General features: G+C 43.9%; 1 protein-coding gene across 2 annotated transcripts in view; it reads left to right on the plus strand.

The window, feature by feature from the left end:
* ndfip2 (Nedd4 family interacting protein 2) overlaps window positions 1-27631 on the plus strand; it is a 129258-nt gene that overhangs the window by 50296 nt on the left and 51331 nt on the right. Inside the window, exons 3-4 of one of the 2 annotated variants that reach the window (XM_072476213.1) lie at window positions 17881-18014; window positions 18922-18972. In XM_072476213.1, coding sequence (XP_072332314.1) covers window positions 17881-18014; window positions 18922-18972 — 185 coding nt within the window. The remainder of the gene's footprint in view (window positions 1-17880; window positions 18015-18921; window positions 18973-27631) is intronic. The other variant, XM_072476214.1, reaches the window with a different exon arrangement.

Genomic DNA, 27631 nt, shown 5'->3' on the forward strand with positions numbered 1-27631 from the left:
TTTTCTTTCGCCAACTGTCCCTCCTCCATGTCAGTAAAACACCTGCCCATGTTTTTGTCACTTCTGGTTCCAAAGCTGTCAGTACTGACCTTCCATCATAAACTCCAACTGGTCCAAACTCCAGTCTGCATGCTGTCCGGCATTAAATCTATTCATTCATCACTTCTATCCTCACTGACCTATAAACACCTTTTATTCTCTACCAATTTAAAATCCTAGCCTTTGACTTCAAATCTGTTCATGGCTGTATCTTGCCAAATGCAAGGGGTGGAGAATTGCCGGGGTGCTGCGCGTGTCCCGCCACGCTGCCCCGATGCCCGCACGCGATTCTCTCCCCCCCCCCCCCCCCCCCCCAAACCGGCGCGGCGAGAATCACGGCTGGCCACTGGGAGAATCGGCACTTGCGTTTGCAATGGGCGAGCGGCGATTCTCCGGCCCAGATGGGCCGAGCGGCCTGCCCAACACGACGGGTGCCCGCCGGTGCCGTCCACACCTGGTCGCTGCCGGCAGGAACAGCGCGGGAACGCTGGGGGTTGCAGCCTGTGGGGGGGGTTCCTGCACCGGCGGGGCCTCAAAAGGAGTCTGGCCCGCGACCGGTGCCCACCGATCGGTGGGCCGGCCTCTCTGAAGGAGGACCTCCTTTCCTCCGCCGCCCCGCAAGATCCATCCAACATTTTCTTGCGGGGCGGCCTCTGGGAGGAAGGTTGGCGCCGGCCACCCCGCGCATGCGCGGGTGACTTCATTTACGTGCGGCGCTTTTATGTGGCGCCAAGGCCCGGCACGCGTAAATGACGCGACGACGCTCCTAGCCCCCTGGGGGTGGGAGAATAGGGGGCAGGGAGCGGGCTCCGACGCCAGAGTGGAACACTCTGGTTTTCACTCCGGCGTCGGCACTTGGACTCCCGATGGGAGAATTGCGCCCAATCTCTTCCAGCTGTAGATTCATTCACACAAACTTCAATCCTCTGAATTTGATTTCCTGTTCATCATGCCTTTGTTCATCTCACTACCTGAAAATCCCTCTACCTGTTTACCTCCTCTGAACTCCTTTTAACATAATTTCAAATTTCATCTGTCTTAGTATTCATGGAACATATAGAACATTACAGCGCAGTACAGGCCCTTCGGCCCTCGATTTTGCGCCGACCTGTGAAACCACTCTAAAGCCCATCTACACTATTCCCTTATCGAACATTTCTCATCAACCACCACCCTTTGTCTTCTTCCAGCTAGCCAATTTCTGATCCAAACTGCGCCGTATTTTCCGTATGACCCATGCCTCTGTATTTTCTGCAGTAGCCTACCGTGGGGAACCTTATCAAATGCTTTACTGAAATCCATATACACAACATCAACTGCTTTACCCTCATCCACCTGTTTGGTCACCTTCTCAAAGAACTCAATAAGGTTTGTGAGGCACCACCTACCCTTCACAAAACCGTGTTGACTATCTCTAATCAAATTATTCCTTTCCAGATGATGATACATCCTATCTCTCATAAACCTTTCCAAGGTTTTGCCCACAACAGAAGTAAGGCTCACTGGTCTATTGTTACCTGGGTTGTCTCTACTCCCCTTCTTGAACAAGGGGACAACATTTGCTATCCTCCAGTTTTCTGGCACTATTCCTGTAGACAAAGATGACTTAAAGATCAAAGCCAAAGGCTCAGCAATCTCCTCCCTAGCTTCCCAGAGAATCCTAGGATAAATCCCATCAAGCCAGGGGACTTATCTATTTTCACACTTTCCAGAATTGCTAACACCTCCTCCTTATGAACCTCAAGCCCTTCTAGTCTAGTAGCCTGAATCTCAGTATTCTCCTCAACAATATTGTCTTTTTTCTGTGTGAATACTGACGAAAAATATTCATTTAGCACCTCCTATCTCCTCGGACTCCACGCGTAACTTCCCACTACTGTCCTTGACTGGCCCTACTCTTACCCTAGTCATTCTTTTATTCCTGACATATCTATAGAAAGCTTTTGGGTTATCCTTGATCCTACCTGCCAAAGACTTCTTGTGTCCGCTCCTGACTCTTCTTGGCTCTCTCTTTAGGTCCTTCCTAGCTGACTTGTAACTCTCGAGCACCCTAACTGAACCTTCATATCTCATCTTTACATAAGCCTCCTTCTTCCTCTTGACAAGTGTTTTGACTGCTTTAGTAAACCACGGTTCCCTCGCTCGACCACTTCCTCCCTGCCTGACAGGTACATACTTATCAAGGACACGCAGTAGCTGTTCCTTGAACAAGCTCCACATTTCCATTGTGCCCATCCCCTGCAGTTTTCCTCTCCATCCGATGCATCCTAAGTCTTGCCTCATCGCATCATAATTGCCTTTCCCCCAGACATAACTCTTGTCCTGCGGTATATACCTATCCCTTTCCATCACTAAAGTAAACGTAATCGAATTGTGGTCACTATCACCAAAGTGCTCACCTACTTCCAAATCTAACACCTGTCCTGGTTCATTACCCAGTACCAAATCCAATATGGCCTCGCCTCTTGTTGGCCTATCTACATACTGTGTCAGGAAATCCTCCTGCACACAGACCCATCGAAAGTACTCGAACTACAGCATTTCCAGTCAATATTTGGAAAGTTAAAGTCCCCCATAACAACTACCCTGTTGCTTTTGCTCCTATCCAGAATCATCATTGCAATCCTTTCCTCTACATCTCTGGAACTTTTCGGAGACCTATAGAAAACCCCTAACAGTATGACCTGTCCTTTCCTGTTAATAACCTCAGCCCATACTACCTTAGTAGACGAGTCCTCATCAAATGTCCTTTCTGCCACTGTAATACTGTCCTTGACTAACAATGCCACCCCTCCCCCTCTTTTACCACCTTCCCTGAGCTTACTGAAATATCTAAACCCCGGCACCTGCAACAACCATTCCTGTCTCTGCTCTATCTATATCTCCGAAATGGCCACAACATCGAAGTCCCAGGTACCAACCCATGCCGCAAGTTCACCCACCTTATTCCGGATGCTCCTGGCATTGAAGAAGACACACTTTAAACCACCTTCCTGCCTGCCGGTACACTCCTGCAATTTTGAAACCTTACTCATGACCTCACTACTCTCTATCTCCTGTATACTGGAGCTACAATTCAGGTTTTTAATCCCCTGCTGAACTAGTTTAAACCCTCCCGAAGAGCATTAGCAAATTTCCCCCCCGGATATTGGTACCCCTCTGGTCCAGGTGTAGACCATCCCCTCTGTAGAGGTCCCACCGACCCCAGAATGAGCCCCAATTATCCAGAAATCTGAAACCCTCCCTCCTGCACCATCCGTGTAGCCATGTGTTCAACTCCTCTCTCTCCCTATTCCTCGTCTCGCTAGCACGTGGCATGGGTAACAACCCAGAGATAATAACTCTGTTTGTCCTAGATCTAAGTTTCCACCCTAGCTCCCTGAATTCCTGGCCTTACATCCCTATCCCTTTTCCTACCTATGTCGTTGGTGCCTATGTGGACCACGACTTGGGGCTGCTCCCCCTCCCCCTTAAGGATCCCGAAAACACGATCCGAGGCATCACGGACCCTGGCACCTGGGAGGCAACACACCAACCACGAGTCTCTCGTTCCCACAGAATCTCCTATCTATCCCCCTAACTATGGAGTCTCCAATGACTAATGCTCTACTCCTCTCCCCCCTTCCCTTCTGAGCAACAGGGACAGACTCTGTGCCAGAGACCTGTACCCCAAGGCTTACCCCTGGTAAGTAGGTCCCCCCCAACAGTATCCAAAGCAGTATACTTGTTACTAAGGGAAACGACCATAGGGGATCCCAGTACTGACTGCTTCCTCCCTGCCCCTCTCACCGTCACGCATCTATCTTTATTCTTTGGAGTAACTACATCCCTGAAGCTTCTATCTATAACCACCTCTGCCTCCCGAATGATCCGAAGTTCATCCAGCTCCAGCTCCCTAGCGCAGTTTCTGAGGAGCTGGAGATGGGTGCACTTCCCACAGATGAAATCAGCAGAGACACTGACGGCGTCCCTCACCTCAAACATTCTGCAGGAGGAACATTGCACTGCCTTCCCTGCCATCCCCTCTAGATATTTAAAAAAAAAAGAAAGAAAGAGCTTACCTGTTATTCACTCTGTTAAAGGAGGTGGAAGGGTGGGGAACTCTGGAAGTATAGTGTCTAGGGTTTAGAAACTGCCCAACTTAAATACAGGTAAAAGTACAACACTTAACCAGCAACCACTCCGCCCCCACACGAAAACAGCAATCAGCTGTTATGGGCCTGCGCAAACAATTTAAATCTTTACTACTTACCCAGCAGTCACTCTGTCCTAACTCCAACTGGATTCAGCTGGAAACTCCCGACAGTAAGTTTTTAAAAAATTTACTCCCCTTCTCAGCAAGCACTCACTCGGCAACCACTGCGCCCCGCACGAGAACACCTCAGGGAAAAGAAAAACTACTTACCAGTCATCAGTCAATCACTTACCTGCAGGCTGTGACGTCGCGGTTCAACTTCTTTCTACTTCTACCTGCCCTCGAGCCTTCCTCTCGGCTGGGATCCTTACAGTGGTTGTTTTTTTTTGGTTAGAGGAGGGGGTAGGGAGGGAAACACTGAAAAAGTGTTTCGGGTTTACGTGTCACTTGACAACAGCTCCTCCACAAACCACCTTCAAGTTACGGTGACCACAATGCATGTATGCAAATTTTCCCTGTAACAGCCAAACAGCAGCTCCGCTCTACTGCCCTCTGCTCTTAACCCTATTAATCTCTCTCCCAACAATAATAACTGGAATTTATGTCGCACCATTAATGTAGTAAACTTTCTGAAATGTTTTACAGGAGAATTGTAAAATAAAATTTGATACTGAGTCACATAGAGATATTTGGACAAAGATTTGGGTTTTAAAAGTGGCTTTAAGTAGGAAAGAGAGATGGAGAAGTTTAAGGAGAGAATACCAGAGATTGCAGTCTTGCTGGCTGCAAGCATGGTTACCAGTGGTGGAGCAATTATAAATTGGAATGTGCAAGAGGGGCGAGATCATGAAAAATTGAAAATGAGGAGAAATTTAAAAACAAGGCATCGCGTAACCTAGAGCCCAGTGTAGGTCAGCAAGCACAAAGGTGATGAATGAATGGGACTTATTGCGAGTTAGGACATGAGGGCATCCAAGACTCTGCAGTTCAAGATTATGAAGTATGGACCATAAGGGGCTGGCTAAGAGCACGTTGGAAGAGGTAACTAAGGCACCAATGAGATTTTCAGCAGCAGAAGAACTGCGGCAGAAACGAAGATGAGCGATGTTGCAGACATGGAAATAGGTGGGGTGACTTTAATAGCATGGATAAGGTTGGATGCTGTAATCACAGGCCCCTTCTAAGAGGCGAACTTCTGAAGGGTCATGTGACCTGCTTGTACAATCCGTAGTTAGAGTGTGGGAATCGCTCAGCTCAATCCAGATGGCAAAATGGCAGCATCATGGCTGCAGTACTCTTTACATAGCATAAACGTTAGGTGTTTGTACCTAACTGGTGGAGCCTAGTTACTACATTTGGCGCTGAGGCAAAAGAAAGCAGCAAGAGTGCTCGCAAGATTATCATAGATTATCATAGAATTTACAGTGCTGAAGGAGGCCATTTGGCCCATCGAGTCTGCACCAGCTCTTGGAAAGAGCACCCTACCCAAGGTCAACACCTCCACCCTATCCCCATAACCTAATAACCCCACCCAACACTAAGGGCAATTTTGGACACTAAGGGCAATTTATCATGGCCAATCCACCTAACCTGCACATCTTTGGGCTGTGGGAGGAAACCGGAGCACCCGGAGGAAACCCACGCACACACGGGGAGGATGTGCAGACTCCGCACAGACAGTGACCCAAGCCGGAATCGAACCTGGGACCCTGGAGCTGTGAAGCAATTGTGCTATCCACAATGCTACCGTGCTGTCCACGATCATCAGCTCAGAATCTGGTCCTCGAAGTCAAGCTTGTGAAGTAGAAGATAGCTGCAGACATGCCTTTCTTCGGTAGAGTGGATCCCTTCAACGCCTCGGCTGATGATTGGTTGTGATATGTTCAGCGACTAAAGTTTTTCTTCAGAGCAAACTGAGCTGAGGAAAGAGAGAAGAAGGCGATAATAAAAGCAAATTACTGCAGATACTGGAATCTGAAACAGACAGAGTGCTGGACAATCTTACAACTGACAGCATCTGCGGAGAGAGAGCAGAGCTAACATTTCGAGTTTGGATGGCTCTGTCAAAGCTAGAGAAAACTGGAAATAGGATCAAATTTATACTGTTGGGGGGACATGGAGCAGTGGGATCAGACAGAGGGCCAGCAATAGGTGGAGATTGACAAAGATATCGTGGACAGAAAGACAAAGGGAATGTAAATGGTGGCGATCAAGGCTAAGAAAGGTGCTGATAATGGACAGGGTGAAACAGACTCTCAGAAATTGTGTCAGAGAGAATATCGTCTTCTAAGTATTGTTCTATGTGTGTGCAGAACCCAAACTTATAATTTGATTCCTAGCATTACATCCCCAAACGCAGCTGATGCAATCTTGTTTACGGAGACTGTTAATTCAGTGAAAGGACACTACCACCCAAAAGCCCTCCATGATTTTGCAATGATTCAAATTCAATTCCATGGGGAGATCCCAAGGGGAGATCATTGAAACCTACGTAGCAAGGCTTAGGAAAATTATGGAACTCTGACTTTGGGCCAATATGTGTGCTGAAGGGTAGATTGATTTGTGGAGTTAACGATGAGGCCACACAGAGGAAATTGCTGACAGAAATTGCCATTAATTTCATAAAGGCAGTGGAAACAGCATTAGCAATAGAGCACTGTAAAAGGCGCCCAGCAACTTCAGAGCATACAAAATGGCGCAGTCCCCCAATTAGAGCAAGAAGCTGCAGATCGTTTAAACAGGGAAGCAAACACAGAAGCTGGTAGAATTAGAAGTTCAGGAGAATGACTCAACAATGCCGGATTGGTACAGAGTGTTGCAGGTGTGGAGGAAATCATTCCCCAGAGATTTGCAGATTAAAGAAGCGGAATTCTTTTGAAAATGCCAATAAAAAAAATTTTTTTCCAGCGCAGACCGGTGGCACAGTGGGTTAGCACTGCAGCCTCACGGCACCAAGGACCCAGGTACGATCCCGACTCTGGGTCACTGTCCGTGTGAAGTTTGCACATTCTTCCCGTGTTTGCGTGGGTTTCCCCTCCACAAACCAAAAGATGTGCAGGGTAGGTGGATTGGCCATGCTAGATTGTCCCTTAATTGGAAAAAATGAATTGGGTACTCTAAATTTAGAAAAAATAAAATAAAATTAAAATTAAATAAAAATTTTACAAATAAAAATAAAATTAAAAGATTTTTTTAAAAAAAAGAAGCGGAATGCTTTGTGTGCCACCAGAAGGGCCATTTGAGGTGCAGATGCAAGAGTAAGCAGAATCTGCCTCGTACGAATAAAGTGAACATTATAAATGTTGACGATTTTTTTGTGAGTGATCGGAATGTTCTTCAGATGAATAATGTGAAGACAGGCAAGATGGTCCCCATTACAGAAGTTTTACTGGTCAATGGCAGTCCATTAATAATGGAAGTAGACACTGGAGTAGCTGCTACTGTAGTAGGGGAGCAGACTTACAGGTATTTTCGAGAAGAGGTTCAGCCTCTGAGGCTGTAGAACACAGCAGCTAGATTCATTACCTACAAGGGGAGAGCATTAAGGGGAAGACCAAAACATCTGTTATGGACAGCAATCTGCCCAACTTCCATTAATCTTCCATTAATCAATGTGTCTGGCCAAACATCTAGTATAATGGGCCGTGACTGACTCCAAGAAATCAATCTCAACTGGTTGGAAATTTCCAGAATTAAGGAGGGGGCCTGCATGAAGTATCAGGACGGTTTTCAGGGTGAACTGGGAAAAAAATCAAAGGTTCAAAGGCATAAATCCATGTAGACCCAGAAGCCATTCTAAACTTTTTCAAGGCTAGACCTGTGCCCTATGGTTTGCTGGAGAAAGTTGAGTCCCAGCTAGAGAGGCTTGAAGAACTGGGTATCATCTAACCGGTCCAGTCCCCATAGGACCTGTTGTTAACCAAATAAGACACTCCATATCTGCGGGGGGGAAAAGTAAACCAAGCAGCAAAGCTGGACAAATATTCTAACCCAGATATAAGACTAGCTGGAGGGCATTCGTATATGAAATTGGATATGAGTCAAGCATATCAACAGTTGGAGTTGGATGATGCTTCCAAAGGATACGTGGCTATTAATACATATGAAGGATTATAGCAGTATACACGCTAGCCTTTCGATGTTTCATCAGCTTGTGTCATATTTCAAAGAACCGTTCTATCCCGGCCCCAGGGTTACTGTGTGGACTTTGCACATTCTCCCCGTGTCTGCGTGGGTCTCACCCCCACAACCCAAAGATGTGCAGGGTAGGTAGTAGCCACGCTAAATTGCCCCTTAATTGGGGAAAAAAGAACTGAGTGCTCTAAATTTAAAAAAAAAAAAGAAACATATTTCAAAGAACCATGGAAAGTTATTACAGGGCTTGCTGCGGGTCATTGTATATCTGGTATCTGAATGACGTATTGATTACTGGTGCAACCAAAGCAGAACCATTGGATAATCTTGATGAAGTACTGAGCAGATTTCAGGAGGCGGGAGTTCGTCTAAAAAGAGAAAAAGGCACTTTCCAGGTCAGTGAAGTAGCTTACCTCAGTTACCTTCGGGATGCCCAGGGACTGCAACCTATGGAGTACAAAGTAAGGCAGTGAAAGAGGCATAGGCCCCAAGGAACATCTCGGAGCTTAAATAATTCCTGGAGATGGTTAATTATTACGAGCGTTTCCTTCCAAATATGTCAACATTAAGCACTTTTACACATGTTACTGAAGAAACACCAGAGATGATTCTGGAAAGCACCACGGAGAGAAGCATTTTAATAAGGTCAAGCAACTATTGCATTCATCTTTCCTACTGGTACATTTTGACCCGTCCAAGAAGTTAGTGTCATCGTGTGACGCCTCCCCATATGGAGTTGGGGCAGTTTTATCTCGCAGAATGAATGATGGGTCTGAGAGGCCTTTAACATACATGTCAGAAACTGAGGTGGGTTATTCACAGGTAGAAAAAGGGGAGACTCTCTGTTTTGTACTGTGTGAGAAGATTTCACCAGTGCCTGTGGAAGACATTTCTTTGTTGTAACAGACCACCAGCCCCTGTTGGGGCTGTGCAAGGGGGACAAAGCTATCCCACCAATTGCATTGGCCAGGACTCCGCACTGGGCATTGCCTTTATTAGCTTATTAATGTACATTTGAACATTGACCAGGGACAGAGCCAACGCTGATGCACTTGGACTTCTTCTACCACCTGGGAGTACGCCACTCCCAACCCCGGGCTGCAAACAGTCTTGAATTTTCCAGACACTTTGCCAGTGTCAGCACGGGAAATAAGATTGTGGACCAGCAGAGACCCACTGTTATCAAAGATTAGACCATATATTTGTAGGTTGGCAGAATGAGAGGAATTCTGAAGACCTGAAGCTATACCACGTTGGGAAAGTCGAGCTAAGCTGTGAGGATGGCATCATCCAATGGGGAGCAAGAGTAATTGTCCCAGTGTAAGGGCAGGAAATGGTCCTTGCAGGGTTGCATAGTGCCCACCTGGGCGTGTCAAGAATGAAATGCTTGCCAGAAGCTATGTTTGGTGGGCAGGCATTGACACCCTTATTGAGATAGTAATGAAGTACTGCAATCAGTGCCACCTACAGTCAAACGTGCCAGCTGCAGCCCCTCTCCACTCTTGGGAATGGCCAGGTTGGTCATGGGTGTGAGTTCACATTGATTATGTAGGATTGTTTTTTTGGGGGAAAGATGTTTCTACTATTGGTAGATGTCCACTCCAAATGGTTGGACGTATTTCAGATTAGTTTCACAATCACTTGTGCTACAGTCGAGAAAATTTGCCAGTGCTTCATGACTTAGCTTAATTAAGTACTCATACCAGATAACGGAACGGCTTTTACAAGCATAGAGTTTCAAAGTTTCACGTCTTACAATGGGATAAAACGCATCAGAACTGCACCATAACATCCATCAAATGGGCTTGCTGAATGAGCAGTCCAATGTTTCATTTCAAGACCGGCTTAAAGAAACGGCCACCTGAGTCTTTGGAAACAATGATAACTCAGTTCCTCTTGGCGTGCAGGACCATCACTCATTCAACCACAGCTTTATCTCCAGCATAGGTGTTGATGGTTAAGGACCTGGCTAAGCCTGGTATTCCCAAATGTAGCAGGGAGGGTAGAGGCAAAACCATTTATTAGGAAACAAAGGAACACTATCATGATCAATGGTCCATATGTGTCCATTACTGTTGCTGGTTTCCCGGGATTAACTTCTCTCCCTCTCCAGGCATGGTGAAGTAGTATTCACTATTTCCATACCTCACCTAGAGTATGGCCAGGTACAGCATCCCAAATCGCACCGTGCTCCTGAATAGAGCTGCCTTGGCTGCATTGAACTTGGCCCACCGTTTTGCCAGGTCGGCTCCAATGTCTTGGTATGTTCGGATTGTGGTCCTGCAAATGGCAAGGACATACGTGTTCTTTGTCCAGTTCAGGATCCGCTCCTTGTCTTGGAATCAGTGGAGCTTGGCGATAATCGCCCGCAGTGGTTTCCCTGCCTTGGGCCTGTGCTGGAGCGACCTGTGGGCCCTGTCCATCTCGGGGGGGCTTCGGGAAGTTTTCTCCACTGACCAGCTTTTCCAACATCTGAGCCACGTAGTCTTTTGGGCTTTTATTCTCCGTGTCTTATGGCAGCCCAACGATCGTAAGGTTCTCGTGGCGAGACCTGTTCTCCTGCTCTTCCACCTATCCCTGGACCGCCGCCATCCTTGCCACCTCTGCTTCGAGCAAGGTGATCCCATCACTCTGGTCAATGGCTGACTTCTTTAATTCCCGCATGATTGCCTTCTGCGACTCCAATCGACATTCTGTCCCCTCCAGCGCCTCCTTGAAGGGAGCCAAGGTGTCTGCTACCATCCAATTTCAGTTTCCTGATTTTTCTTTCTCCACCTAATTCTTTATATGCCGATGCTTCCTCACTCACTGCTGTTTCTTTTCCTTTATTTGCTTCTCTGCTGATTTGTCTCCTATGAAATCATTTGTATGCTCATAGAAACCTGTGTTTTAACCCAAATTGGCAGTTTTGCTTGCCAGTGCAAGATGGGCACTTTTCTAAGGCTGGGCCTGTGACTCATTGTTGAAACAGCAGGCTGCAAATTTGCTCTGTAATTGTATGTGGTTTAAACCAATGCGTTCCAGACGCAGCCACATGGTGCAGCAATGAAAAAAAAGCCTCTCTGAAGCACAAATACCTTGCACTGTTATTGTGCAAATTTAGGAAACAAGATGTTGGCATTTTCTAAACTAAAAAGACAGAAAAACATTTGGTCTCTTTCAACAAACCAGGATGAAACCAGTTGGGTTCGCTCTCTCTCTCTCTCAACAGCCCCCCCCCCCCCAACCACCAATCCCCGTCCCCAAAGGAACTTAAATTGCATCCGAGGAAGCTGTTATACATTTGCACATGACCATGGTGGGTAGGAGATCCTTCATAGTTAAGTTAATTTTTTTGAAAGATTTTTATTCAAAACATTTACAAAAATTTTTATATTCACAACAACCCCTACAGACCCACCTACTCAGCAGTCAATGGTAACCAACTCCCGAAAATGCATGATAAACAAACACCAACAATTGTAGAACCCATCACTCACCCAGAGCACATTTCACCTCCTCTAGGGTCAGAAACTCCAACTGGTCCCCCGCCACGCAGAGGCACAGGGTGGAGAAGCTGACCTCCACCCCAACAAGACCCACCTACAAGCACTCAGCAAGGCAAAGGCTAAAACATCTGCCCCCATACCAGCCTGCAGTTCCACCCGGCCCGACACCCTGAATACGGCCTCTAAGGGGCTGAGTTCCACATCCACATGCAGAATCCCTGAAATGGTGCTGAACACTGCCCTCCAAAACCTCTCCAGCTTCAGGCAGTACCAAATCATATGTACATGATTCACAGTGCCCCCTCCCACATCATTCACAGGATCCTCCATTTTGTGAGGGCCATGAAGAATCCAGCACGAGTTTTAAGGATACAAAGTAATAACATTTATTTACAATAACATGTGTGTGTGTATATATAAGCAGCAACTTCCCTTGCTGCACACTCCTTCCTGCTGTTTCCAAACTGGCCAGCTTTATTTATACATGGAGTTTACTAATGGTTTCTCCGCCCCCCCCCCCCTCATTGGGGAAGCTCATACTCCCACAGGATTGTGGGATTGTCATTAGTCCCCAGCTAATGGTAAGTAGGCAGGTTATAACACTCCACCCCTTTATCCTAGACTTTGTAAGGTGCGCCCTGTACACTACCTTCAACTGTTTCAGCCCTAGCCTCGCACACAAAGTTGAGTCATTTGCCCTCCTCCTCCAAACTCGCAAACCACCCTCCCAGAAACAGGTCCTTCATTTCCTTAATTCCCCTCTCTTCAGATACCCAGAACCTTGTATCCATCCTCCCCGGCTCAAACCCATGATTCCCCTTATTCCGTGGTGCAACCCCGACCCACTGCACGAGCCCGTCTCCATCCTCACCCACAAAGGCCCCGTCCCTGCTCTATACCCGAACCTTCTCTGCATTTACTGCCCAATAATAATGCATCAAGTTTGGGAGGCCTAACTCTGACGCTCCTTCTGCAGTATCACCTTCCAAATCCTAGCCACCTTCCCTGCCCAAACAAAGGAGACCAGCCTGTCCACGCCCCTAAAAAAACACCTTGGACAAAAAGACCCGTAGGCATTGAAACGAAAACGGGAATTGTGGCAAAACATTCCTCTTTACTGCATGCACCCGGCCCACAGAGTGAGATAGTCCCACCTCAGCAAATCAGCCTCCCGCCCAAGGAAAGGAACACATTTGTGTGAGACACAAACAAGTGGAAGGTGGCAGTCGCATGAAAGGTGTCTGTCCCACTGCAGCCTCCAACCCAAATCCTTTCGGCCCAAAAGTCAGTCACTAAGCAAACCCCCCCCCCCCCCCCCCACACACCCTTAAACATCGAAAATCCGAGGCAATGCCCTCAAACCACCAAAAGACAACAAGAACCTTAAGAGCCTTGAGGTTAAGATCAAGGCCTCAGACACAAGGAGCGAGGCAGAGCAAAACATGGCGGATCGAGTAGAACCGAGGCAACCGCCAGCCCTCTTGCCGACATGGCAATGGATGGAGCTCCTGACACAAGAGCTCCTAAAACCTAGGGACTCCATTAAAGAGAACCTCATGGAGGCCTGACCCATCGTTTGCAGCAAGACACCCCTGACCATCGCATCCTCAAACATTCCCACCATCAACAATGCCAGCCTATCCTTAAATCTTCTATAAAATTCGACCAGGAACCTGTCAGGACCCCGTCGGGGCCCCGCTGCCTTCCCGCCTTCCTGCGTTCATCCTCCCAATTGCTGCCTTCATCCTCCCAATTGCCACCTTCACCTCCTTCCTCCAACTCTGCCCTCTCTAGCTCCCCCAACCTCGGGCACTCTAGCCCACCCAAAAACTCCCTCATATCCTGCTCAGCCTTCAGTAGGCTCTGACTTGTACAGGTCCATATAGAACTCCTCGAACACCTTATTAATTTGTTGCGGAGCCACCAACTCCCTTGTCTTGTCCCGCACCCGAACTATCCCACTCACCGCAGCCTAATAACGGAGCTGATCTGGTAACTGTCATGTGAGAGTACCTTTAAGAAATGGGTGTTTATCAGTGATGTCAGAGTGTGGGTGGAGCTGGGCTGTCTGTCCGCTTTTTACTTTCGTTTTAGGCTGTTTGCTGCAGGGTGTGTTTTAGTTTTGTTCCAGTGTTGGAGCTGAACCAGACCAAGCAGGTGTACTGCTGTTCTCTCTGCCATCAAAATACTATCTCTTGATCATTTGGTCAATTCAGAATTATAAATGTTCTCAGTAGTGAATGTAAACCTAATGTGCTTCTGTTTAAAGGTTTAAGTCTTCTGGATGTTGTTTGGGAAGTTATTCAGCATTACTTAGTGTTGTAGTCTTTGGGGGTTGTATTTGAATTAATGGTTGCTAAGATGGTCACTGTATGTTTTAAAAAGGTTAACTTGAGTTCATAGAATAAACATTGTTTTGCTTTAAAAAAAATACTTTTTCATTTCTGCTGTACCACACCTGTAGAGTGGGCTGTGTGCTCCCCATACCACAATCTATTAAAAGTTGTGGGTCAGGTGAACTCCATGATACACTTTGGGATTCTCTAAACCCTGGCCCATAACATAGCATACCCCTGCCATCTCATAGACAGCTCCCTTCGCCCCTCTCAACTAACGCACCGCTTTCCCCATGGACAATAGATCAAATTTCGCCTGCAACTCTTTCCTCTTTGCCAGTAGACCTGGGTCCAGGTCCCCACGTACCTCCTATCTGATTTGTTAGGTTCTAGGTGTAACATAAGCGGCTTCCTTGTGGTGCACTTGACAAAGGAAGGTTCAGACGTGGAGATAACTTCAACACGTTTATTAAACTATTTACACTTCTATTACTCTGGTTCGACACTACCGTTAATCCTACTATAGCTACCCAGACTGACTAACCAATTGCTGCAATCCACGTGGTGGGAGTGATATTGAATCAACCCTGTGTCTGCCCTCACTGACTGTCTCCACTGGAAAGAAGCAGATCATGTGTGTGGTGTCCTTTATATATGGGTTGGTGTAATGCCCTCCTGTGGTTGTGTCACCGCTGTGTGTATCGTGAATGTCCATTGGTCGTGTTCTATCTAACTGATCTATTGGTTGTGTGTGTGTGTGATGTCTCTGGTGCTCCCTCTCTTGTCTAGCTAGCCTACATGTATTTACATTGATGCACATCACCACACTATCCACCTCCAAAACCTCTTTATCAGTCATTATTGTTCCTCCCTTTTCTCCTTTCCACCTTAGCCTTAAACGAGATCACCTGCCCCCTCACCACCGCCTTCAGAGCCTCCCAAACCACCAACCGTGAGACCTCCACTGTGCAAGTGAACCCCATCTACTTCTCAATCACCTTCCCTATCTTGTCACAGAAGCTCCGAATTGCCAATAACCCCACATTCACTCCCCATCCCGGCCTTTGGGCTGCCCCATTCTCCAAAACCACATCCATCCAATGTGGAGGGTGATCCGAGATCACAATTGCCGAGTACTCCGACCTCGTAACTACGAAAAAGTGTTATTCCCACCACAAAAAAAACAATCCTCGAAAATACCTTGTGCAATAGAGAGAAAAACTAATACTCTTGATAACTAAAAATCTCCACGGGTCCACTCCCCCCCCCCCCCCCCACCCCCACCCGCCCCACCGATTGGGTCAGCGAGCGGTGCTGGGTCCTGTCCAACTTCAGTTCCAGCACTATGTTCCAATTCCCCCCTACCATCAGCTCATGGGTATCCAGATCCAGGATACCCACCCAACGCTCTCTTAACGAACCCCACATCATCCCAATTAGGGCTATAAACGCATACCAGCACCACCAACCTCCCCTCCAACGCACCTGTCACTATCATGTACCTGCCCCCCTGGTCAGCCACCATCTGAAACCTTACCATCTTGCCCACCAAAATCACCACCCCCTCCCCAAGCCCTACTATCGAACCCCGAATTAAACACCTGACTCACCCAGCACTTCCTAAACCTCACCTCATCCTTCAACCTCAAATGGGTCTCCTACAGCGTCACCACATCAGCTTTTAACCTCTTCAAGTGCGCGAGAATTCTCGCTTTTGTCACTGGTTCCCCATACCCCCTCATATTCCACGTACCATTCTGACTGGGGATTTCACTATCCTCTTCCTCTTGCAAACACCTCACCCAATATCGATCCCCTTCCCCCACTGATCACACCTCCCAGGTCCATAGAAACCTTTTCGACCAAGCTCCAATGACCGCGGCCACTCCCTTGAGTAGTGAGTTACTCTCAGCTTCACAGGATAGACTACTCCAAATCTCATTCTGCTGCAATGCCACCTTCACCCGTCCAAAGGCTGCCCACCTTCTCGCCAGCTCTGCCGTCACATCCTGGTATATTCGTATACCAACGCCTTCCCACTTCACATCTGTTCTCTGTTTCGCCCATCTCAAAACCTTCTCCATGTAGTAGCCGTGAACGCAGACTATAACTGCCCTTGGTGGCTCCTTCTTTGGCCTGCGTGGCCGATGTGCTCTGTCCAACTCTTAGCGGGAGGGATATTCCCCCCTCCCCCATCATTTTCGCAAACATCTTAGAAAAGTACTCGGTTGGTCTCGGGCTCTCCACCCGCTCGGGCAGGCCCACACTTCTCAGGTTTTGCCGCCTTGACCTGTGTTCCAGGTCCTCCACCTTAGCTCTAAGCCCTTTGTTCACCTCCGCCACCCTCCGCAGCTCCCATCGAGGTGAACTATTCGCTGAGTTGCAACAATGATTCCTCCACATCCTTCAACTTATCTCCTTGCACCCACTCCTCGACCGATGTCTTCATCACTGCCGCCTTTCCTTCATCAAATTCATCCTCTCCCTCCGAACTCCTCCATATGCTTGGCAAAAAGCCTCTTAAACTCCACCAACATCACCTTGGTTAGAGTTTCCACCATGAGGGGGGCAGCCTCACCCGGAGACCCGGACCCCGCCATCTTTCTTCCTGCAGGATTCTCGGCCTCAGTCGCCGGTGGACCTTCGGTTGGCCTTTTCTTTCCAGCACCTGTCTTCTGGGGCTTTGACATTTCCCATCTTCCTTACAACTTCCCACACCACCGTATCCACAAATTACCCCTGAAATCAGGCATGAAAGTCTAAAAACCAGAGACTCTAGCACCAGCATTTTCAAAGTGGGGGTTGCGACCTGCGGGTGGATCACGGGCAGGTGTCGGGAGAGTCCTGGAGCCATCCATCACGCCGTTTTCGATCGCAGGAATTCAACGGCTTCAGCATGCCGACTTTTAAAAATGCAGGCTGCGAGCTGCTTTAAAAATGACGGGCGCGACTGGCTTTAAAAATGTGGGCGTGCTGCGCATGCGTGCACGCTCATCAGCGCGCATGCTCGGTGCCCAGAGAGAAACACTGCCTCCTCCTGACGTCAGCAAAGATCAGGAAGATTTTTTTGAAAATTCAAATCCGTTTTCCTGCATCTGTCTTGAATATGCTTAACGGCTGAGCCTGCAGAACTTCTTTGATAGTGAATTTTACAGATTAAAAAGATTCACAATACTTTGAGTTAAATAGTTCCTCCTCATCTATGTCTAAAATCATCGCATTGTCATTTGCAGACTATATCCCTCGGCTGTAAGCCACCCATTTGAGGAAAACGTACATTCTACATCTGCTCTGTAGAGTCCAGAGAGAATAATGCCTGTTTCAATGTGGTCATTTCTCATTCTTCACTACTCTAGACTATAGAATATAAGCCCAGGCTCACCTCTCGCATTAAAGGCGAGAGAAAATGGCGGGTCGGGAAGGTCGGCCGGCGTGGATGGCCAGTTGGTAAAAATGGGTCCCGGGCAAAAACAGTTTGAAAAACACTGCTCTAGCAGGAGACACCTGATGTGTGACCTCCATCTACATGCTGCCACCGGAAGTCATTGTTCCTCGGTAGTAATAACGAGTGCAAGGAATGTGCTTCTGATTTCCATTCTTGTAACAATTTTCAATATTGGAAGAATCAAATTTTGGTGTAATTAAGACAATTCATTGTAAAGTAAATTACAAACAGATTTTTATTTTGTTTTCGTCTCCCAAGACCAAGACTTAAACTAATTTTTGTCCCTGTCTTCTCTTTCAACAGAATCCGATCTCCAGAGTGACCTTATGCCAGTGCCACCCCCATACAGTGTTGCCACCTCCCTGCCTACATATGATGAAGCAGAAAAAGCCAAAGCTGCTGCAATGGCAGCTGGAGCAGCAGAAGCTGGACAAAGAGTGAGAAATTATTCTATTTTAGTGCAATGTATCACGGTGATATCGTAGTTTTTTTTTCTTGAGTGACTGATTCGTGCTGACAAACCAGGTGGAATTACAGAGTGACCTGATGGGTAGAAGCTAAACGTTTTGAGTCGGAATTTATGAGCAGCAGAAAGCTTTAGTGAGTTTTACTATTGTAATAACTGTGGTAGTACCAGGTATTGCGGTACCTGAGAGGCTGATGACCATTGGTTAGACCCAGAAGTTTACCATTGGCTGTATTACGTAGCTCCGCCCTGAAGGCGGGGTATAAGAGATGGTGCCGTCCCAGCAGCCTTCACTTTCTGTATCGAAGCTGCTGGGGAAAAGGTTCAAGTAGATTAAAGCCTTCAGTTATGAAATCACTTCGTCTTGAGTGTAATTGATTGCGCATCAATAACATTATCCAGAATGATGTAGTTCACCTCGTTATTCCTTGAAGTCACTTGTTCCATGTGCTGAAAACAGGTACACAATTCTGTGATTCCCAAGTAAAATTCTCAGTCACTTTGGTTAATCTGCATCACTTAACCATTCGTAATAGGGCAAGATTGGCAAATGGGAGCGCCTATTCCTATAATTGTTTAAGCCCACAAAAGCATGAATACTTTTTGAAAATATGCACACTTAAAAGAATGTCAATCTATAAACTGTTCATCTTCTAATTTTGTGAAAATAACAATTTTCAATTTTAGCATTTTCAGCAACCGATTGAAATGTGTCTTCAGTGCATAGTTGTACCAAACCCATGAGACTTTTGACAATCTCATAAGGTTTTTAGAAATTTGAATGGAAGTTTGACATTTTTATATATGGTCTCTACTCATTTGTGTTACCGTATATTGTCTTGTGTTTTTCTGCTTAACAATCTGCTACGCATGGACAGTTTAGGGAGCCTAGGAATCTGTTTGATGAAATTCTACAAGGTACACCTCAGGTACAGTTCTATCCTGTGTATATCACTATGGAGTGCTTGTATTACATGTTCAAAAATGTGGTTTGCACATTTTCTAATTGGATGCTGTGCATTATTTTGAGTTTCTGTGCTATGCTGTCACACATCAATCACAATTGCAGTCATCAAGAGTGTTTTCTGTTGCAAATTAACTCTTTCATAATCTGAACCAGTTTGAGTAAAATGCCTTCAAGTTGATGTTGACTTTTTTTTAAAGTTTATGCTGTCCCAATTAAAAAGATTGGAGGAAAATAACTTTTCCTATAACTACCATCATTACAGCTTCTGTGAAGGGCAGGAGACCCACGAGTGGCAGTAGATCTAGAAGATTTTTGGGGTGCATAACAATTGAATATTACCATATTTTCTTTGATGGAAATTGGGTGTGATTTTCCAACAGAAAACACTCCCCCACATTTTCTTTTAGACATTAATTTTGAAGAACCAATGTCTGAGGTGAAATGTTTCTAATTTTTGTTTTTGCAAAAGTTATTTCTAAGCAAAACTATAATTCACCCCGAATTTCATATCAAATGGGAATCTTTCTCTCAAATACACCATACTTGCAATGGACAATATTACCAGAATAAAAATGTGAGTTTCTCTATCACAGAATGCAACACCGGTTATTACATGACTATGAATGTGTCTCCAAACACACCTAATGATATAGTCCAAGAATGTTTTAATAGTTGGCATGTTCACACTATGTAAAAGAACATAAACCAATGTGGAATAATTTGATTTCAATTTGAATTTCAAATTTTTGATCAATAGTCCAGCTCCTTAACCAATGAGATTTAAAAATTAAAAGAGAAACAAATGAATGATGGAAGAGGACAGATTAGAGTCAAATAAGTTGCGGAATGAGAAATAAGGAGGGAAATTGACATTTCAATTTAAAAATGAGTTGGATCTGATCTTATTGGTGTGGGGTATCTACTTGCATATGGCACTAGTTAGATCTGTACCCTTCAGCTTAATTTTTTGTGTGCTTGACCTGCTGGAACAGTGAGTTTCTAACTATATGCCAGTGGCACTTGAGCATCTGGGAACTTAGTGAATGATGCAACCAACAGTTTCTCTTAAGCAATAAAATTTAACTATTGAGGAAAAACAATAAAGAAGAATGGATGAATTCAAATGGCAAATTGGGCACAGAGAAATAAAAAGGTCAAGAAAGGTTGTATGCAGAGAGAGAAGAAAAAAAATTAAAAATATAAAATTTGATTCCCTTTCTGTATCAGAGAGGTCAATTGACAAATTAGGATGGTTTGCAAATTCATACCTCATGGCATTTTCCTTAATCCCCTGAACTTGCTGTCTGATTTGTACATACATAACTGAGATTTTGCCCATTATTATTTTTAAATATCTTATTTTTGTCAGCTATTTTAATGTTGTCGATTTGACACTAAATAAATGTTGATTGTTGAAACATATGTTGCATCAAGTTCAGGAAAATTAAATTATCTTTAAGCAACAGTGTAAAATATTTGCTTTCGTCCTTTCTCAGTATTGTAAAATGATAAAGTGCAATTGTTGAATGAAAGTGTGTGATTATGAAGTGCCACCTGGATTATAAATTTGGATGTATAGTTTTACTATTTCTAAATGTAGAATCCTTAAGTGTTAAATGATACATTGATCCCCCTGGCAGTTCTATACAATGTATCTCTAAGGATAGCCAACACCTTCAGTAGATTATAACTCTAATATCGTTTCTAATGGATTTCCATTGAGCAGAATTCCCTGAATTTGTTTATGAAATCTAGACCCTTGTCCAAAACAGACTTCAATCTTCAATCAGACTTCATTAATTTCATTTCATACCTTTTTGCATTGCCTGGGAGCCAGGAGCAATTTGAAAGTGGGATTTTCCCATCTCTGCCAGTCTATTGGCTGCGAGTTGAAAAAGGAGCAGCAGAGGCTCCAAGCAATACTGATTTGATACCAGATGATGAAAGGGTCTACAGTGGAGACCGGAAAGCTTGCTATAAATGGTAGCAACACTTGTGTCCATTAAACTTAACAAATTCAGATTTTTCAGGCTCCAGGGAGTTATGGCTGATGGGATGACTCTTTGGAGTGCGGAACATTTGAATCAACACTCGAGAGGTCAGGCAGCATCGGTTGAGAAAACAGATAAGTTAATGTTCCACCTGGGGTATCTTCAGCACTGGAGGATATTAATGATGAAAAGCATTTTAAAAGAAATGAGATATCCTCTTCATTGCAACACTGTAGACTGCCAAATGTAGAGGAGTCACAGACGAAATGGAATGGAGTGTTTTGAAACCCGGCATGGTAGTGTGGAAGGCGGTGAATGGATAGTTGATGCATTTCCTGCATTTAAACATTGCAATGTCAGTTTACATAAAAGCACAAAAATTCAGCATTTTGACTTTCATCTGCCCTATCAACAACAAAGTTAACTTCAATATATTGTTACCTCTCAGAACCAGCACACTGGCAGATTTTAACATTACAGTATTTGACTTATTAAAATTGCAGATCCTATAGAGTAGGATACAAGTTGAACATTTTAGAATAAAGATGGTCTGTAGATTATCATTTTTATTAAACAACGAAACTGCAAGAAAAATTAAAGGACATAGCAATTATAGTAAGGGAAAGTTAGAAATACGTGGAAATCTCATGCTAACTTTTATTTTTGAAGAATTTGGTATATCTAATGGATCAAATAACAAATTGTACTTACTGCCTGGCTAACTTCGTTCTAACAAAGCATGCTTATAATGACCACCTAGTTTTAATACTCCCAAGAGCATGACCTTTCCTTTAAATGGAAATCAGCCATACTAAAATGAACATGTAAACAGGTTCAACCGGACTGAGCTGGATACAACTGGTAATCAAGCTGATACCAGTTGGAAGATAACCAGCTATAGTGTGAATTCTGTATGATGTATATATTTGTTACCTGACAAGTCTGCATGCAAACTGAAAATAGGCAACAGCCATGTGGCGGCAGCTGCAAGGAGAAAACATGCACGTGCATGAAGGTGACAAGTGAAAGACCTTCTTTGTCTCGGAAAGCAAAGCTTCAAATCATCCATGACACACACCAAAACTAAAAATCCTCAAATCATAAGCTGAAATTTATTTTGCTGGAGGAGCAAATCACCAAGCCTGACCATAATGAACACCTTAATAAAATTATCTTCTATCTGTTCGTCCCAACTTCACATTATAATGAAGTTCACCCGTTATATTGTTGGCAGTTAAGATGGTTAAAAATTCAAAGATATCTTGTGCTCAGGATCAACGTATAGTAGGCAAAGGATGACCTTTTGCATCAGTTTAGCTTTTGCAAACCTGGGTCAGCCATCTGACTTGTTTAACATGTATTTCCAACACTTTCCCTCCTGCCACCTTCTACCCCGATATTTAAAATATATATTTTTCTACTTTATTTAAGTTCATTTTTCTTTCCTCTTGGCTTTGCATATCTATTATTGAACTCAGAAATTTGACAAAGCATGACTTCAGTGACATTTTTACAAATCAGTAAAATCACAGTATGTAGCTTAACAAAATGAGCCAGAAAATGTCAAAAGTAGCTTAATGTTTTGTTTACATGTCATTTTTAATATTTATAAGTTAGAACAGTCCTAAATAGAACAATGTTTGGCATCTGAAAAGGAATTGTTTCCAGATTTCACTTTTTTTTTAGTCTTAAGTTTGAAGTTTTAATTTTGAAAGTTTTTTTGCACTCCCAAGTTCAGGGACTCTAATACTTTTTTTGACTGTCATGCGAGAGTGTCTTTAAGAACTGGATGTTTAAGCAATGTACCTTTAAGAAAACAGTGATGTCATAGAATGGGTGGAGCTCAGTTCAGGTCAGCCATTTTGCAGGTTTTTAGTTTCAGTTTAAAAGCAGTGCGTGTGTCTGTGTGTATCCAGAGAGCTGCAAGTTTTGCAGTTTAGTTTTGCAGTTGGAGAAAGCAGGTTGTGTGTGTCGGTGTGTGTCCATAGAGTGGCAGGAAAAAAAACAAGGTGCTGGAGCTGAAATCAACCAAGCTAATATATCTCTGCCATTCTACAGAAAATATATATATCCTTTAACCCGATGTGATACTGTTTAAAGGTGTTAAGTCTCTTGGAAGTTTGAAGGAACATTTTAAGGAATTATTTACTGTTGCAATATTTTCTGAGTTATCTTTGAAGTAAGGGGTGTTAAGAGATCCAATGTTTATTTAAGATGTTAAGTTGAGTTCATGGAATAAACAGTGTTTTGTGTTTTAAAAACCCACGTGTCCATAATTGTAATATCACACCTAGGGAAAAAGCCACGTGCTCGGAAAAGCAACAAAAACATTAAAGGGAGAGGTTGGTTGAACTCCATGATACATTTTGGGGTTCTGAAAACGCCTCGCCCATAACATGACATTTTTAAGATCCAATTGTGTATTCACTGAAATGCTTCCAGGCAGTGGCTCAGTTGGTAGCCTTCTCAACTCTTAGCCAGAAGGTTGTGGTGATGGGACCAGTGCAGAAAATCGAGGCTGAAACTCCACTACAGTACTGTTGGAGGCACCATCTTTCAGGCAAAATAATAATCTTTATTGTCACAAGTAGGCTTACATTAACACTGCAATGAAGTTACTGTGAAAAGCCCCTAGTTGCCACATTCTGGCGCCTGTTCGGAGGGAGAATTAAGAATGTCCAAATTACCTAATAGCTCGTCTTTCGGGACTTGTGGGAGGAAACCAGAGCATCTGGAGGAAACCCACGCAGACACAGCAAGAACGTGCAGACTCCACACAGTCAGTAACCCAAGCCGGGAATCGAACCTGGGACCCTGGATGGCATGCCTTCTTTGGTGAACTTAAAAAGTTCCATGGTACTATTTTATATCATGGCCAATATTTATTCCTCACAACAACATCATTTTAGAAACTGATTTGTGGGAACTTGCCATGTACAAATTGGTTGCTCCATTACAACAGTGACTATTCAAAAATATTGGCTCTAAAGCACTTTGGAAAGCTCTGAGGCCATGATGAGCATTTTCTAAATGCAAGTCTTTTTATTTTTTTTCATGCATGGTTAGATTTTTTACACAAAATTATAAACAAAATACTGTGGATTCTGTAAATTGCTGTCCAGGTTGGACAGCATCTATAGAGAGGGAGGTAGGGCAGCATCTATAGAGAGGGAAACAGGAGTAATGTTCCAGGTTAATGACTGGAAAGATTAATTTTGATTTGTTTCAGCCCATCTTGACACTCTGGCTGTCATTGTGAGATTACTAAGTTTGGAATCTTGAAGTGAACCTATGTTAGCATGCTCAGTTGTGTTGCCCTGTTGGTACATGCTTTAATCGTATGTTTCACAATAGTTTTCCAAATCTCTAGAAGCCAGTGTTTTGAGAGGATTTGAGACATTTCTTATGGGAAGTTTCCAGTAGCAGTGTTTATTCTTCAATGCTTTCGTTGTCAAGTATCTCGGTGACTATTAAAAAGTATATGTGGCTGCACGACCAAGGGGCATTTTCCAATATGTAAGTACAGTTAATGTTCAGAGTTTCTCCATTAGAACTTCAGCATGCCAGTAATTTGGTGGTGATGCTAAGTCTGTGCTGACCTACAGCAGCTTTTATTGCACTACTGCAGAGTTTTGGTTAAGGAGGTTTGAAATACTACTTGTAATTACAGCTACAGATGGCTACTGCATTTCTTTAAGCTAAAACCCAAGAGACACTATAACTGGGTTTTTGTGAAACTTAGGCTGTAAATTTTATGCTACGTGTGCTAAGTAGTAATTAAGATACTTGACGATCAGAAGCTGTATTTATACTCTAAATCCCAAAACACTGTATTTTTTTCCTGTCTCGCTTCCCTGCTGTGGCACTTGTAATATGCCACTGTTTATAACTGGTATTTACTGGGTTGTGAATGTCAATATTCACTACAGTCTCTTAATGTGCCAGTTTGTTATTCCAGCCTGAAATTTAAAATATTTGGAGGAAAAATTCAGTAGGGTGATGTGCACACAATTTACAAATGCAGTTCTTATTTGAATGCCTTTGATTATTTAATTAGGCAAGTAAAGTTCTGCTGAAGTGAGTTGCCGCATACAACTTTCTAACAAGGGTTTACTTCACTTGTCTTTAGAGAATAAAGGTGCAATTTTCTTTTTACAATCAAACCATAAATATTTGAAACAAATGTATCCTGAAAACCCTGTAAATCAGTTGTCCTTTTTAAATCATGGGTAAAGTTTCTGCTCGGGCCAAATTCAACTTTGCATTTGTTTTGGCGATGCTATTTTGCCTCTCGCATTTCTGCTCAATCTCGCTTTCATATTGCCAGGTGTTAATTCTGCCCAGAATAGAAACAATCGAAGCATTTTATTAAAATAGTTTTAAAATTGCATGTTTCTTTGAAAGATAGTCCTCGATATATTTAAGTGTGGTAACTTGGTGATGTTTAATTAATACTGAATGGGATAGCAAGCTAGTTTCCAAGCAATAAGTCAAAAAGTCGGGGTAAAAGAGTAGTTATTCAGAGGCAGAAGATAGAAAGTGGATTGAGGATCAGTGCTGGGACCATTGCTGTTCCCAAATTATATTAAAGTTTAGACTTTGGAATCAAAAACATAATTCCCAAGTTTTCAGATAACACCAAATTAGTTGGAGGGGACGGATGGTGGGGAGAACAGTAATAATAATATTATAATAATTCTGAGGAGGATCGCAACAAATAGCAAAAATATCTTAACAAACCTGTAGAATGACCATCTGAATTTCAACATGCATAAATTTGAGGTCTTCGCTTTTGTCAAAAAGAAGGTGTTTCCATATTACTTTGAAAATAAAAACTTAAATGGGATAGAGGAGTCCAGGGATGTGGGAGTACAAATATATGTAAATCACGGCACGGTAGAATAGTGGGTAGCACTGTTGCTTCACATCGCCAGGAACCCGGATTCGATTCCCGGCTTGGGTCACTGTCTGTGCGGAGTCTGCACGTTCTCCCCATGTCTGCATGGGTTTTCTCCAGGTGCTCCGTGTTTCTTCCAACAAGTCCCAAAAGATGTGCTTTTTCGGTGAATTTGACATTCTGAATTCTCGCTCAGTGCCGTAGTGTGGATTTTCACACTAGGACTAGGGGATTTTCACAGTAACTTCATTGCAGTTATGACACTAATAAAGATTATTATTAAGTACTTACGGTATTTGTAAAAAAAAAAAAAGCAAACCAAACACTTGGGTATTTCTAGAGGGATAGAATTGAAAAGCAAAGAAGTAATGCTCAACTCGTATCAAACCTATACCACAATGCTGCATAGAATTCTGGGTGCCATATTATGAAAAAGATGTAGAGGCACTGGAAATATAAAGATTCTCAAGAATTATATCCGGAATAAGGGATTCTACCTACTAGGAGGGGTGAACAGGCTGGGTCTCTTCTCTTAAAAAGAAAAGGGTAAATTACCTTAAAAAGGCTTTAAGAGTAGTCACAGAGTAGACACAGAGAGAGTGTTCCCACTTGTGAAGCAGTCAATGTAAGATTGTCACCAAAACAATCAAATAAGGAATTCAGAAGAAGCTTCTCTACCTAGAGAGTTCTGAGAATGTGTGGAATTCGCAACAGGGAATTGTTGTGGTGAGTAATATAGATACATTGAAAGGGAGGCTAGGTAAGCACCTCCCACAGTCTAAAAATGTGCGGGTTAGGTGGATTGGCCATGCTAAATTGCCCTTAGTGTCCCAAAACATTGTGGAGTTACTGGGTTACGGGGATAAAGTGGAGGTGTGGGCTTGAGTAGGGTGCTCTTTCCAATGGCCGGTGCAGACTCGATGGGCCAAATGGCCGCCTTCTGCACTGTAAATTCTATAATTCTATGCGAGAAGGGAAATGCTGATAGGCTTGGAGAATGAAAGAGGGAGGAGGCTCGAGTGGAGAATCAACACCAGTATTGGTTGGGCTGAGTGGTCTGATCTGTGCTGTACATCCTGTTACATCTGAAAATGAGTTCATCGTAAAGAACTAAGCATTTTAAATTGTTGTCAATTCAGGACCCATAAATTGTGGTTGGTTATTATTTATGTGCTCACATCTACTAAGCAAATACTGAGTAGATATATTCTACCTACTTTATGCAATGTCTAGCTGTTTTTTCTGCTGCAAACAATTGTAGACAAGTCCGTCCATACATTTAAGAGCTGAAGTCAAATGTAGGAAGATTGAAAGACTGGGGGTTAGGTTGGTGGAAAGAAGCACAGAGCGAGGGATGTGATCCGGGGATGAGAAAGAAAGGAAACCGTGCAATAATTCTGAAACCGTGCAATAACTGATTATCACATTAAATATGGCCTAAATTGAGTTTCAAGGTGAAATGTTTCCGTTGTATGCAAGATTACATTTTTAAACAAGTTATATTTCTACATGTTGTATATTGTCAGGCTAGAGTTAAGTTCATTATTTTTAAGTGTCAGCCTTGGCTCACCAGCTAATACACTCTCACCTCTGAGTCAGAAGGCTATGTGGTCAATTCTCACTCCTTTTCCTTGCGTGTACGATCTGAGCTAACAATCCAGTGCATTACTGAGTGAGTACTGCACGTCAGAGATGCCATCTTTAGCATAATCTTAAAAAGACCCAATCTGTTC

The sequence above is a fragment of the Scyliorhinus torazame genome, chromosome 15 (genome assembly GCF_047496885.1).
Source record: "Scyliorhinus torazame isolate Kashiwa2021f chromosome 15, sScyTor2.1, whole genome shotgun sequence".
Taxonomy (NCBI): Eukaryota; Metazoa; Chordata; class Chondrichthyes; order Carcharhiniformes; family Scyliorhinidae; genus Scyliorhinus; species Scyliorhinus torazame.